Source organism: Oncorhynchus gorbuscha, linkage group LG11 (genome assembly GCF_021184085.1).
Source record: "Oncorhynchus gorbuscha isolate QuinsamMale2020 ecotype Even-year linkage group LG11, OgorEven_v1.0, whole genome shotgun sequence".
Lineage (NCBI taxonomy): Eukaryota > Metazoa > Chordata > Actinopteri > Salmoniformes > Salmonidae > Oncorhynchus > Oncorhynchus gorbuscha.
Genome location: NC_060183.1, coordinates 76,876,808 through 76,892,139, shown reverse-complemented (window position 1 = coordinate 76,892,139; position 15,332 = coordinate 76,876,808). Strand labels below are relative to the sequence as shown.

At 45.3% G+C, this 15,332-nt stretch overlaps 1 protein-coding gene across 3 annotated transcripts in view; it reads left to right on the top strand.

Annotated features, from left to right (window-relative positions):
- The first annotated feature begins 2,421 nt into the window (after positions 1–2,421).
- Positions 2,422–15,332, top strand: part of psd3l (pleckstrin and Sec7 domain containing 3, like) — a 152,585-nt gene continuing 139,674 nt past the window's right edge. The window contains exons 1-2 of one of the 3 annotated variants that reach the window (XM_046290536.1): positions 2,422–2,622; positions 9,351–10,565. In XM_046290536.1, coding sequence (XP_046146492.1) covers positions 9,474–10,565 — 1,092 coding nt within the window. In that variant the 5' untranslated portion in view covers positions 2,422–2,622; positions 9,351–9,473. The remainder of the gene's footprint in view (positions 2,623–9,350; positions 10,566–15,332) is intronic. The other 2 variants (XM_046290535.1, XM_046290537.1) reach the window with 2 other exon arrangements.

Here is a 15,332-nt window from a genome sequence, read left to right as displayed (position 1 = left end):
ATGTCCTAATTTTGAAACCCTCACATTAAAAACGCTGTCCTCTTTACAAATGCATCTGGTTTAGGAACAGGAGATTTCAAGAAGCTTATTGGAGGTTTAAAATATATATATATACATTGCTACATGTTTAAAAAATATATATTTACTATTTTATCCTGCCACCAACCCCCCCCCCCCTTCGGATGACAACATTGTTTTTTTCTATCAAGTTAAAATAGAGTTTAATTTTCAATACTTACACACTGTATGAGTTTGAAGGTGTATGTATTTGAAATAGTCATGATGAAATAAATATAGGTTACATATTCAGGCGCCATACTGCCGTCGTACAATCACCTCAGCCTGACCAAGACAAGCATGCAAATAACTGTGTGTGTGTGTGCTCATATGTGTGTCTCACTTCTCCAACGGTAATATATCAGGTTAAATATACAGTAATGTCCAAATGGATGAAGATAAAAAGGTACCCAGTGAGTGACAACATCCTTGAATAGCAGGAAGCTGTGTCACACAAGGAGAGGCAGTGGTTACCAACTGAACTGCCGGGATGAATGAATCGTTACTTGGGAAACGAACTTACTGCAGAAGAGAAGGCATCTAAATGAACCAAGATGTTGAACTTTTGTCAACAAGTGCTGTCCAAAGGGTTGGTACCGACAAAGGCTTCCTTGGCCACACAGACTTTGTCACATGCACACAAGTGGACACACACACACACACACACAAGTGGACACACACACACACACACACACACACACACACACACACACACACACACACACACACACACACACACACACACACACACACACACACACACACACACACACACACACACACACACACACACACACACACACACACACACACACTTTTATTCCATTCCAGAACCTGTCATCACATACGCACAGTAATGCAACTTCATGACCTGCTGGCTGACATTATTTAGATGCACTTTATGTACACTCTTAGAAAAAAGGGTTCCAAAGGGTTCTTCGGGCTGTCCCCATAGGAGAACCCTTTTGGATATCAAGCTAGAACCCTTTTGGGTATCAGAAAGAACCCTCTGTGGAAAGGGTTCTACCTGGAACCAAAAGGGTTCTACCTAGTACCAGCAATTATTCTGCAAAGTGGTTATCCTATGGGGACAGCGGAATAACCCTTTAAGGTTCTAGATAGCACCTTTTATTCTAAGAGTATGTAGGTTTTTTGTATGCACAGTGTGGGACCATTGTACAGTGTAGCGCTATTGCAAGTGTGCTGTTCTGGTGCTAATGAAAGAGGCGAGCATAAGATCATTTCCTCTGAGCACAATCAATGCATTGTGCTTAACTGACACAAGCATACTCTTTGGATTAGAGGCAGAACGAGAGCAGATTGGAAACAGCTCTACTTCTGTCAGACACAACGTACTTCTATAGGAAAACCAGGGATGTGTGGGCCTACACATGCTTTATAGACGAAATGGTCCCCTACGTTTCTATTGAATTTGCTGTGTGACTGTTTTTTTGTAGCATTTGTATAGAGTGTTCCCAATATGCTATGCATACTTCCTTTAATGTCACATCAACATTAATTTTTTAAATAAAAAATGACATAAAACATTTACAATTATTGTACATAACATGTCTGTCTGTCTGTCTGTCTGTCTGTCTGTCTGTCTGTCTGTCTGTCTGTCTGTCTGTCTGTCTGTCTGTCTGTCTGTCTGTCTGTCTGTCTGTCTGTCTGTCTGTCTGTCTGTCTGTCTGTCTGTCTGTCTGTCTGTCTGTCTGTCTGTCTGTCTGTCTGTCTGTCTGTCTGTCTGTCTGTCTGTCTGTCTGTCTGTCTGTCTGTGTCTGTGTGTGTGCTTTTGTCATGTCTGGATGGACAGGTCAGTCATTGTGCTGTTCCACTGAGTTCAGGGTGTAATACAACGCTGTATTTCCCTGGGCAATCAGCTGGAAACACCTCCTATCCCTATCATCACAATCATCTGGTTCACTGGTGCCATCACTGTTAGGTAAACACACTGCCATTTGACAATGAACAGAGAGGAAGGAGAAATATCGGACAGGTTGTGACTACTATGCAAAAATGTCAAATGATTCCTACAGAGACAAATACATTATTTCAACATAATTAGGTCTGCCTGTAAAAATAGTAAGAAGCAACACAACATTTAAAAAAAGTATGAAGCACAATGAAAGTCAATCCCTGAATATGTTATTTTGTCAGTTGCGGAACTGATTATAGACATATTGTCAATTCTACAGAATGTCTGAATATCTTAACCTCTCCTGCGCTCCGGTCTGAGGGTGCCGATGACACATAAGAGGGTTTGACAGTGTATTTTCCCCCACTTGACAAAGTATGCCTTTGAGAACCTGCGATGCTAAATAAGGTCGCCAAAAAATCTCAGTTTGGGGTACATGGAGCGAGAGAACGAGGTAACAGAAAAAGAACGGAGAGACCACGGGAAGCACACCTTTGCGCGCATGTAGCAAGAAGTTCAGCAACGTTACATGGTATTTAATTATCTCTCTCATACACGTACATTTGAAGCCCTGCTGGATCTGACCGCTGTTGCCTTTGCAAGACATTTTGGACACAATGATTCAAGAGTGAAGGTATACTTTCATGAAAGTAAGTCAATGACTGATTCCAGAAACTGCCTCTTGTAAACGACTGTAAGCTTCAATTAAAAACCAGAGTTGATTTGGAGAATTGACTATAAATGGTACATTTAAATTATTATAAGGGGGAACTTAGCATCTGACTCTATGGTTTATGTCAAGTTGTGCAAATTGGAAGTTTCAGGAATTGGATTTGAGGTATTTGAGTGACCTGGAATAAACTTTAGTCACCTTGAGATGTAGATGATGGTGGGTGCCTTTTATGACCTGAGGGAGGATGAAGTGTCATGTACATATTTTGATACTATATAAATGGCTGAGGTATGTGTACTGGGGAGGAATATGTTAAACTACTGAACAAAGATGATCATTACATTATTACAGCATTGTAAAAAATAATTGTTATTATTATAGACACAACAGAGAGTTATCAGCCCTCCAAAAGAGTGATGATTACTTTAATACATTTTTTAAAACCTATTTAACTCTGCAAGTCAGTTAAGAACAAATTCTTATTAACATTGATTGATGGCCTACACCGGCCAAACCCGGACGACGCTGGGCCAATTGTGTGCCACCCTGTGGGACTCCCAATCACGGCCGGATGTGATACAGCCTGGATGACTTGGGAGGAGAAGAAAATGACATATTATTTGATCCTTTTCATACCAGATCCACTTGTGTCTTATTACATTATCTTGCTTTTACTTGAATGTAAACGTTCCATCAGAACAGTATGCTGTATCAATACTTCCTGTAGAATAGATTGTTGGTGTATTAACACATTATAGGTGTGTTCTTTTTTTCCCCCAATACACTGACTCACCTTGCTTTAATACACTGACTCGCCTTGCTTTAATACACTGACTCGCCTTGCTTTAATACACTGACTCGCCTTGCTTTAATACACTGACTCGCCTTGCTTTAATACACTGACTCACTGCTCTTGCTTTAATACACTGACTCGCCTTGCTTTAATACACTGACTCGCCTTGCTTTAATACACTGACTCGCCTTGCTTTAATACACTGACTCGCCTTGCTTTAATACACTGACTCGCCTTGCTTTAATACACTGACTCGCCTTGCTTTAATACACTGACTCGCCTTGCTTTAATACACTGACTCACCTTGCTTTAATACACTGACTCGCCTTGCTTTAATACACTGACTCGCTTTAATACACTGACTGCCTTGCTTTAATACACTGACTCGCCTTGCTTTAATACACTGACTCGCCTTGCTTTAATACACTGACTCACCTTGCCACTTGCTTTAATACACTGACTCGCCTTGCTTTAATACACTGACTCACCTTGCTTTAATACACTGACTCGCCTTGACTCTTTTAATACACTGACTCGCCTTGCTTTAATACACTGACTCGCCTTGCTTTAATACACTGACTCGCCTTGCTTTAATACACTGACTCGCCTTGCTTTAATACACTGACTCGCTTTAATACACTGACTCGCCTTGCTTTAATACACTGACTTAATACACTGACTCGCCTTGCTTTAATACACTGACTCGCCTTGCTTTAATACACTGACTCGCCTTGCTTTAATACACTGACTCGCCTTGCTTTAATACACTGACTCGCCTTGCTTTAATACACTGACTCGCCTTGCTTTAATACACTGACTCGCCTTGCTTTAATACACTGACTCGCCTTGCTTTAATACACTGACTCGCCTTGCTTTAATACACTGACTCGCCTTGCTTTAATACACTGACTCGCCTTGCTTTAATACACTGACTCGCCTTGCTTTAATACACTGACTCGCCTTGCTTTAATACACTGACTCGCCTTGCTTTAATACACTGACTCGCCTTGCTTTAATACACTGACTCCCTTGCTTTAATACACTGACTCGCCTTGCTTTAATACACTGACTCGCCTTGCTTTAATACACTGACTCGCCTTGCTTTAATACACTGACTCGCCTTGCTTTAATACACTGACTCGCCTTGCTTTAATACACTGACTCACCTTGCTTTAATACACTGACTCGCCTTGCTGTTTTCTGAATAAATTATACAATGCCTAGAATGAATCTAAATAGCCTGTTACTATAAGTAACTTAACCTTACATCTTGTGCATTCAATAGTAGCATATGCAGTCATTTCAATTACATTGGTTGTCTTTAATGTTATCTTCAAGATCGCAAGAAAGCATCATTAAGAAGGAATCGATGTTAGCATACAGAACCCCATAGCAATGACAGTAAATAGTGTCCATCAGCAGTAAAATGCTCTAACGGTCCGACTCCCTTCAGAAAGACTTCCTATAAAGAGAGGTTTGTTTCCCAGACAGATTCCTCTCTGTTAGGACTAGGTCAAAAGCTGTAGGCCGGGATTATGACAACGCCCCCCACTCTTTCCTTTTATCACGACTGTGAATGTTTGGTTGGCCGCCCATGCAAGGCACCACCATGTCTTCTGCCTTATCACTACACCGCCACCAGCATCCAAGGCATGTGGGCGAGAGACCAAGACTTCTGAAGGACTTTAGTTTAACTCTGTCCACACTCCCAAGTGGTGCTTATATTAGACTACATTGCCTTTGGAGTCTTTCTGAAACTAGGCCATTGAAAGGCAGACATTGGGCTTGTAACATTGTGGGGACTATCAAAAATATATATGGATGTTAAATACCATTTAATTTGATGGTTCTGACGTGGAATGAGTAGTTTAGCTTTGAGTCTGACCCTTTGGAAGGATCGTATCACATTCACCGGCTACTTTTTGTGGTACTTTAAATTATGAATACTTAGAAAACACTTGTTTTCTAAGAAAAGCTCTTGACTTCCTCTGGGCCTGAAAAAATGGAGGTTATTTTATCAAATAGAGGGGTGGTCTGTTTTCATTGCTAGCCCAGCTTGCCCAGCTGTTGTCATTGCTAGCCCAGCTTTCCCGGCTGTTGTCATTGCTAGCCCAGCTGTTGTCATTGCTAGCCCAGCTGTTTTCATTGCTAGCCCAGCTGTTGTCATTGCTAGCCCGGCTATGCCAGCTGTTGTCATTTTTATAGCCCAGCTGTTTTCATTGCTAGCCCAGCTAGCTCAGCTGTTGTCATTGCTAGCCCAGCTGTTTTCATTACTAGCCCAGCTGTTTTCATTGCTAGCCCAGCTAGCCCAGCTAGCCCAGCTGTTGTCATTGCTAGCCCAGCTAGCCCAGCTGTTGTCATTGCTAGCCCAGCTGTTTTCATTGCTAGCCCAGCTAGCCCAGCTGTTGTCGTTGCTAGCCCAGCTGTTTTCATTGCTAGCCCAGCTAGCCCAGCTGTTGTCGTTGCTAGCCCAGCTGTTGTCATTGCTAGCCCAGCTAGCCCAGCTGTTGTCATTGCTAGCCCAGCTAGCCCAGCTGTTTTCCCTTGCTGGCTCACGCTTGTCCAGCCCACATCATTAAGGCTGCCAAGACAATTATTTCAGTGTGAAGGGAAACCATCAGCATGGCTCTAGTGATGAACGAGGGCGAAGTCAGGCAGTGAAACTGACCAAAAACCAGTGTTTCCCCCTAAAACCACGACTCCCTACCCCGGGAGTCCTCTGATGACATAATTTTCTGTGGTCAGGCTGTGGTCAGGTTGTGGGGGACACTGGGAAGGGATGGAGGGTGGGTGTTTGAGGCTGTGGTCAGGTTGTGGGGGACACTGGGAAGGGATGGAGGGTGGGTGTTTGAGGCTGTGGTCAGGTTGTGGTTGTGGGGGACACTGGGAAGGGATGGAGGGTGGGTGTTTGAGGCTGTGGTCAGGTTGTGGTTGTGGGGGACACTGGGAAGGGATGGAGGGTGGGTGTTTGAGGCTGTGGTCAGGTTGTGGTTGTGGGGGACACTGGGGCGAGATGGAGGGTGGGTGTTTGAGGCTGTGGTCAGGTTGTGGTTATGGGGGACACTGGGGCGAGATGGAGGGTGGGTGTTTGAGGCTGTGGTCAGGTTGTGGTTGTGGGGGACACTGGGGCGAGATGGAGGATGGGTGTTTAAGGCTGTGGTCAGGTTGTGGGGGACACTGGGAAGGGATGGAGGGTGGGTGTTTGAGGCTGTGGTCAGGTAGTGGGGGACACTGGGAAGGGATGGAGGGTGGGTGTTTGAGGCTGTGGTCAGGTTGTGGGGGACACTGGGAAGGGATGGAGGGGGGACTGTGGTCAGGTGGGGGAAGGGATGGAGGGTGGGTGTTTGAGGCTGTGGTCAGGTTGTGGGGGACACTGGGAAGGGATGGAGGGTGGGTGTTTGAGGCTGTGGTCAGGTTGTGGGGGACACTGGGAAGGGATGGAGGGTGGGTGTTTGAGGCTGTGGTCAGGTAGTGGGGGACACTGGGAAGGGATGGAGGGTGGGTGTTTGAGGCTGTGGTCAGGTTGTGGGGGACACTGGGAAGGGATGGAGGGTGGGTGTTTGAGGCTGTGGTCAGGTTGTGGGGGACACTGGGAAGGGATGGAGGGTGGGTGTTTGAGGCTGTGGTCAGGTAGTGGGGGACACTGGGAAGGGATGGAGGGTGGGTGTTTGAGGCTGTGGTCAGGTTGTGGGGGACACTGGGAAGGGATGGAGGGTGGGTTCACTACTTTGTTTTCACCAGTAAAAGAAATAACACAAACAAGACAAATTCTCCAGTTAAAATGTCATTACATTTGCAATGTAGAGTAACTTCAGCTTTGAAAAGACATGGCTTGGGGTACTTACAATGTGGTCAGCTTTGGAATCAGTTCAGTTGGACTTCCAGCATTTTGTATGCTACAGTAAGTTAATGGCCAACCATTCTGTAAACAGAGGATATACTATAATTGGGCAGTACTACACAGTACTATGATAACAGTGGAAAATTGCTTATTGGCGGTCGGTCCATCTAACCTCCACCACCACAGCACTAGGAAAGTGGAAATCTGTCTGTATACTTACAATACACAATTGGCCATTCAAAAATGTTTAAAGCAGTGTAGGCTATCATAGCTACCATCAACTCTACCATCCTATTCTTAAATTTGCCACTGGCCAACAAAAAAAGCACAAAGACAATGGTTAGACCACATTGGCTGTACAGTCTGTGGCACATCTTGACCCTGGTTGGAGATAATGTTTTTTCCTGTTAGAAACGTCTCTGTGTGTTTCTGTATGTGGGTCACACTGCTTGACTACTGAATTAGACGGATCCCACTTCAAACTGGCATTAAGCACGTCCCCTAAACCTCGGCTCCACAGTAATAACCGTACTGGAGATGAAATGGGCATTCTGCCACACATTTCAGCATCGGTCTGGTCTGCTCAGTACAATGGTGTGCATTAAAAAAATACAAATAAAGCATGCATCCCAAATGGCATCGTATTTAACCCAAGCCATATTGCTCTGGTCAAAAGTAGTGCAGTGTAAAAGGAAAGGGGTGCAATTTAGGATACGGCCAGAGTAAAGATTAAAGAGTAAAGGGCAGGTTTGGAGGGGGGCGAGGTGTTTGGTCTGATTGAAGACCTGGTCTGACTAAATAGTCATAGTCTAGCACGTTCTTTATTCATACAGCCTATTGATTGTTGAATTGATTTAATGAGCATATTTAATTAGGGTAAGTATTTCTAACCCACATCGTCAATATTACAATACTTTTCTATGCATATAAGTCTTGGGCTGTGTTTTATTTAATCTTTACCAGAATTGCATTAGTCTGAGTGACTGTAGATGAGGTCACATGATTAAATGGTTTCTTCCTCAGTTATCAGATTAAGAAATGCCCCAGAGGGGATCTACTGTGCTGCCATATTGCATATTTGCTGACAAAACCTCAAGTGGATATTTTTCTATACTACCAAACAGTTCCTGACAATGCATGCTTGCAAAGTTTCACTTTCAATTTGCCAATTTTTTCGGTCTACTAACATTCATGAGAGTTGGCCTGTATCACATTTATTTCACTGCAGGCCTAAGAGATATCTTATGAGCTGTCTAAGTGCAGCCCTTATTCAATGATACAATGTATATCCCAGTAAAAATCCCCCAATGCAATTAATACATTTGCCAGTTTAAGAATTAACAGTATATTCTGTGAATTAACACACTACATTTACCCAGTGGTTTCATTTCTCTTATTGGTACTGTGAGAAACAGTGCGTGTGACCAGGGAAATAGCAGATGTATTGTATGGGAGGGTGGGCATTTCACTGCTGTTGGTTAGATGACCCCAGCACACTCCTAGCCTTTTCACTGTGGCAAAGGGCACGAGAGTCCATGTTGATGTGATGATGTCCGTATGTGAACCCTGGGCATTAGAGGCTTATGTTTAGGTCACAGTGTCAGCACTGATATGTTAGCTTGGGATGGGGGATGGGCTTGATGTGTGTGTGTGTGCTTTTGTGTGTGTGCGTGTGTGTATGTGCATGTGTGTGTGCGTGTGTGTGTGTGTGTGTGTGTGTGTGTGTGTGTGTGTGTGTGTGTGTGTGTGTGTGTGTGTGTGTGTGTGTGTGTGTGTGTGTGTGTGTGTGTGTGTGTGTGTGTGTGTGTGTATGCGCGCGTGTGTGTGTGTGGCAGGGAGGGGGGATTGTAGAATGATCTGACCAGATGTATCATGGTGACTTCATAGCAGTTGGGTCTTATGCAAGGCTGCTGAGACTTCGGTCAGCTTTGAGTGGAACTGGTGTTTTCTAAAGTGTGTAAAAGCAGAGAGGAGGGTAAACTCTAAAATATACCTTCTTTAGGGCCATTAATGGATCTCTCTCTCGCTCTATGTCCATCTCTCTCTCTCTCTCTCTCTCCCAACTCTGCAGTGACATATGTAGAACTGGCCTTGGGAACCCATCTCCTCTTTCACTGAGCCCTCTGCAGGGCCGTGTTGCCCCCTCTCACCCCCCTCCTGCAGCGCACCAAAAGATCCCCCTCCCTTAGAGGAAATGGCCGATCATCATCATCAGGTTAAGACTTCCTTCCTCTTTATTCGACTGCAGTCGCCCTCTAAGGCCCATGACCTGCCGTATCCTGCTGACACTGCCAGCTCCATCGCCACAGAGGAAGGAGGGTCGACGAACAACTCGGCTGGAGCTATAGTGACATCCACAGCTGTACCCGCAGCACCCATCCCACCTGACCACATAGAGGACTGCAGTGTCACGTCCTTGACAGTAGACATCAACTCAAATCAAGAAGTAGACGAAAAAGCCAGCGAGAGAGGGGAAACATCCGATTATTCAGCTCATGCTGGAGATGTCGCTTCGGTCGTCTCAGGAGACCCTCAGACTCAGAACTACCAGAACTTATTGTTGAAAGCTGATCTGAAATCAGTGACTGGATTACAGGACCATAGTCTCAGTACCTCGGAGTCGGATTTCCCTGTTTGGGTCCTGCGGGAGGACAGTCCTCGGACAATGATGAACAAGGACAATCAACAGCCACTAGCGGGGACACCAACCATCGCCACCAACCCAGCACCCCCCTCTCAAGCTTATTCTGCAGCACCACGAGTAAGCTTCCTGCACCCAGCAGAAGGATCCGTGCCCGACACCCACGGGCCCAAGGCCACTGAGATGGAGATGGACAAGCCAAGCCAGAAGCCTTTCCACCAGGCCCAGGCCCCAGCACCAGCACCTACCCAACCCAACTTGGCTCCCAGCCCCCATTGCCACAGCAGCACTAACAGTTGGGTTAGCAGTGTAAAGCAGAAGGAGGCTGGTGAGAAGCCAAGAGGTCCACAGAGTGGTTCACAAGTGTTCCTTAGAAGTCCAGAAGAGCGCAAGACCTTTCTGTATGCAGTCAAGGAGAGGTCCTCAAAGGTACCTGGAGACACGTACAGGAACGCAGTGACAAGGAGTCTCTCCACGTCTATAGCTGTCACTCAACCCAGTGTTGTGACCTCACCGGCTTCTTCTTCAGAGCCTTCTGTGGTGAGCTCAGCTATGTCAAAACCCACAGTCTCAACAGTTGCTGCTCCATCCTCTGTGATCAGTGCTGCTCGTCCTTCCATGATAAAGCCTATTCCAGCTCAGAAGGTGAGTTGCTGTTTAGGTTCTGTGTCTGCAGAGATGTGCTGCTACTGAAAGTGTATCTGATGAATGATCCAGTTGCATGTACAGTTGATGACTTGATGAGATGTTGTGGCTTCACATCCTTGATTGTTCCGTAATTACAGTACAGTATACTGGTTGCATTTGTGTCCTTAGGCTACTACATAAGTATGTGATTTTTACAATCAACATTACATTGATAATTCCCAAGAAGAGCATTTGTGATTTTGAGCACTGGGATTATACCAAAACTAACCATCCAGGGCCCTAATGTACAGTAGATTAAACTAACCAGCCAGGGATAAATATAAAGTAGATTTGAGATGTTAAAGTGCTCTTGGTAGTGTACACATAAAACCAGCCAATCAACTTCCATGAGACATGAGTCATGACAACGTAAGACGAATAATACTCTCTGTAGCTCCACACCCAGATGGAATGATAGCTAGTAGGTATCCGGGGCTTGTCTGTCATTCCTCAGACTAAATGGCCTAGAAAGACATATCATCTTTTCAAGAGATAACCCACCGGTCTCTGAAGTCCTCTGGACAATAATCACAAACAGCCCATGGAGCAGTCCTGTATTTTAGCCTCTTGAAATTGGTATTTATAACAAACAGTTGCGCAGTGTCATTACAGTGTAATTACTGAAGAGACAGATTTCACACACATCTCCTGGTTGTCTGTGTCCACACTAATGAAGTAATGAGATTATTAGTATTTAGGTGGGTTAAGCCCACCAGTATCCTCTGTCTAACCTTAACCCTCTGTAAATAAATCCAACTCCACTTATTCTTGTAGGCCTCTACATGCTACTGTGGTAAACTGAACATCGCGGTCTGTATTCACAAAGTGTCTCAGATCTAGGATCAGGTCAGCACTCTTATTTGTTATGATTTGAAAGGCAAAACCAATTATGTGTTGCTTTGTGTATATAGGCCATGGTCGTCTTTGACACCATTGGGATGCCATAGTATTATTATGGGAAAACTTTCAAAATAAGATTGAGGTGAGGGGGGTGTGGGTGAATGGCTCAACCCGGAATTGGATCACCCCCTAGTGTTGGATTTTCAAATATTGTACTGGAAAATAGAACTACTGCTTTATTTGCTATGCTTTATGAATTATTTGCAGAGAGGATTAAACAATATTATTCCACGAAACCCGCAAATTAATCCTGCGTTGTCAAATATATGATTAACAATGTCCTTTCAACTCTTAACACTCTGATCAGATATGGCAGTCTGTGATCTAAATATCCATGCATTTGCAATGAGGAACGCGTCTATATTTACATAAATGCCTATAAAAATCTATATTTATGCAGGTAAATTTGAATTTTCTAAAGTCTAGCAGTCTCTTGCTAAATGTATTGCTTTATTTACCTACAGTATCTTATTAAAGGTAGACTCATCAATATGACATCTCGATATCAAATCAAATCAATGTTTTATTTGTCAAATGTGCTGAATACAACTACTAGACCTTACAGTGAAATGCTTACTTACAAGCCCTTAACCAACAATGTAGTTTTAAGAAAATACAACAAAAAAAGTAGGAGATAAGAATAACAAATGATTAAAGAGCAGCAGTAAATAACAATAGCGGGGCTCCGGTACAGAGTCAATGTGGAGGCTATATACAGGGGGTACCGGTACAGAGTCAATGTGGAGGCTATATACAGGGGGTACCGGTACAGAGTCAATGTGGAGGCTATATACAGGGGGTACCGTACAGAGTCAATGTGGAGGCTTACAGAGTCAATGTGGAGGCTATATACAGGGGGTACCGGTACAGAGTCAATGTGGAGGCTATATACAGGGGAGTACCAGGTACAGAGTCAATGTGGAGGCTATATACAGGGGGGTACCAATGTTACAGAGTCAATGTGGAGGCTATATACAGGGGGTACCGGTACAGAGTCAATGTGGAGGCTATATACAGGGGGTACCGGTACAGAGTCAATGTGGAGGCTATAATATACAGGGGGAGGCTATATACAGGGGGTACCGGTACAGAGTCAATGTGGAGGCTATATACAGGGGGTACCGGTACAGAGTCAATGTGGAGGCTATATACAGGGGGTTACGGTACAGAGTCAATGTGGAGGCTATAATATACAGGGGTACCGGTACAGAGTCAATGTGGAGGCTATATACAGGGGGTACCGGTACAGAGTCAATGTGGAGGCTATATACAGGGGGTTACGGTACAGAGTCAACATGGAGGCTATATGCAGGGGGTACCGTTACAGAGTCAATGTGGAGGCTATATACAGGGGGTACCGGTACAGAGTCAATGTGGAGGCTATATACAGGGGGTACCGGTACAGAGTCAATGTGGAGGCTATATACAGGGGGTACCGTTACAGAGTCAATGTGGAGGCTATATACAGGGGGTACCGTTACAGAGTCAATGTGGAGGCTAATATATATACAGGGGGTACCGGTACAGAGTCAATGTGGAGGCTATATACAGGGGGTACCGTTACAGAGTCAATGTGGAGGCTATATACAGGGGGTACCGTTACAGAGTCAATGTGGAGGCTATATCAATGTGGAGGCTAGACCGTTACAGAGTCAATGTGGAGGCTATATACAGGGGTAGTCAGAGTCAATGTGGAGGCTATATACTATCAATGTGGAGGCTAGGGGTACCGGTACAGAGTCAATGTGGAGGCTATAATATACAGGGGTACCGGTACAGAGTCAATGTGGAGGCTATACAGGGGGTACCGGTACAGGGTCAATGTCAGGCTATATACAGGGAGGCTATATACAGGGGGTTACCGGTACAGAGTCAGTCAATATACAGGGGTGGAGTCAATGTGGAGGCTATATACAGGGGGTACCGGTACAGAGTCAATGTGGAGACTATATACAGGGGGTACCGGTACAGAGTCAACATGGAGGCTATATGCAGGGGGGTACAGAGTCAACGGTACAGAGTCAATGTGGAGGCTATAATATACAGGGGTACCGGTACAGAGTCAATGTGGAGGCTATATACAGGGGTACCGGTACAGAGTCAATGTGGAGGCTATATACAGGGGGAGCTACCGGTACAGAGTCAATGGGGGTGGAGTCAATGCTATATACAGGGGGTTACAGAGTCAATGTGGAGGCTATATACAGGGGGTACCGGTACAGAGTCAATGTGGAGGCTATATACAGGGGGTACAGAGTCAAAATGGTAGGCAGAGTCAACATGGAGGCTATATGCAGGTGGTACCGGTACAGAGTCAACGTGGAGGCTATATACAGGGGTACCGGTACAGAGTCAATGTGGAGGCTATAATATACAGGGGTACCGGTACAGAGTCAATGTGGAGGCTATATACAGGCTATATACGTACCGGTACAGAGTCAATGTGGAGGCTATATACAGGGGGTACCGGTACAGAGTCAATGTGGAGGCTATATACAGGGGGTACCGTCAATGTGAGTCAATGTGGAGGCTATATACAGGGGGTACCGTTACAGAGTCAATGTGGAGGCTATATACAGGGGGTACCAATGTGGAGGCTACAGAGTCAATGTGGAGGCTATATACAGGGGGTACCGTTACAGAGTCAATGTGGAGGCTATATACAGGGGGTACCGTTACAGAGTCAATGTGGAGGCTATATACAGGGGGTACAATGTGGAGGCTATATACAGGGGGTACACAGAGTCAATGTGGAGGCTATATACAGGGGTACCGGTACAGAGTCAATGTGGAGGCTATAATACAGGGGTACCGGTACAGAGTCAATGTGGAGGCTACTATATATGCAGGGGGTACCGGTACAGAGTCAATGTGGAGGCTATATACAGGGGGTTACGGTACAGAGTCAATGTGGAGGCTATATACAGGGGGTTAGGGTACAGAGTCAATGTGTAGACTATATACAGGGGTACCGGTACAGAGTCAACATGGAGGCTATATGCAGGGGGTACCGGTACAGAGTCAATGTGGAGGCTATAATATACAGGGGTACCGGTACAGAGTCAATGTGGAGGCTATATACAGGGGGTACCGGTACAGAGTCAATGTGGAGGCTATATACAGGGGGCACCGGTACAGAGTCAATGTGGAGGCTATATACAGGGGGTTACGGTACAGAGTCAATGTGTAGACTATATACAGGGGGTACAGAGTCAATGGTATATACAGAGTCAGAGTCATGTGGAGGCTATATATACAGGTGGTACCGGTACAGAGTCAACGTGGAGGCTATATACAGGGGGTACCGGTACAGAGTCAATGTGGAGGCTATAATATGGAGGCAGGGGTACCGGTACAGAGTCAATGTGGAGGCTATATACAGGGGTACCGGTACAGAGTCAATGTGGAGGCTATATACAGGGGTACCAATGGTACAGAGTCAATGTGGAGGCTATATACAGGGGGTACCGATACAGAGTCAATGTGGAGGCTATATACAGGGGGTACCGGTACAGAGTCAATGTGGAGGCTATATACAGGGGGTACCGGTACAGAGTCAAAATGGAGGCTATATGCAGGGGGTACCGGTACAGAGTCAACGTGGAGGCTATATACAGGGGGTACCAGTACAGAGTCAATGTGGAGGCTATAATATACAGGGGTACCGGTACAGAGTCAATGTGGAGGCTATATACAGGGGGTACCGATACAGAGTCAATGTGGAGGCTATATACAGGGGGTACCGATACAGAGTCAATGTGGAGGCTATATACAGGGGGTACCGGTACAGAGTCAATGTGGAGGCTATATACAGGGGGTACCGGT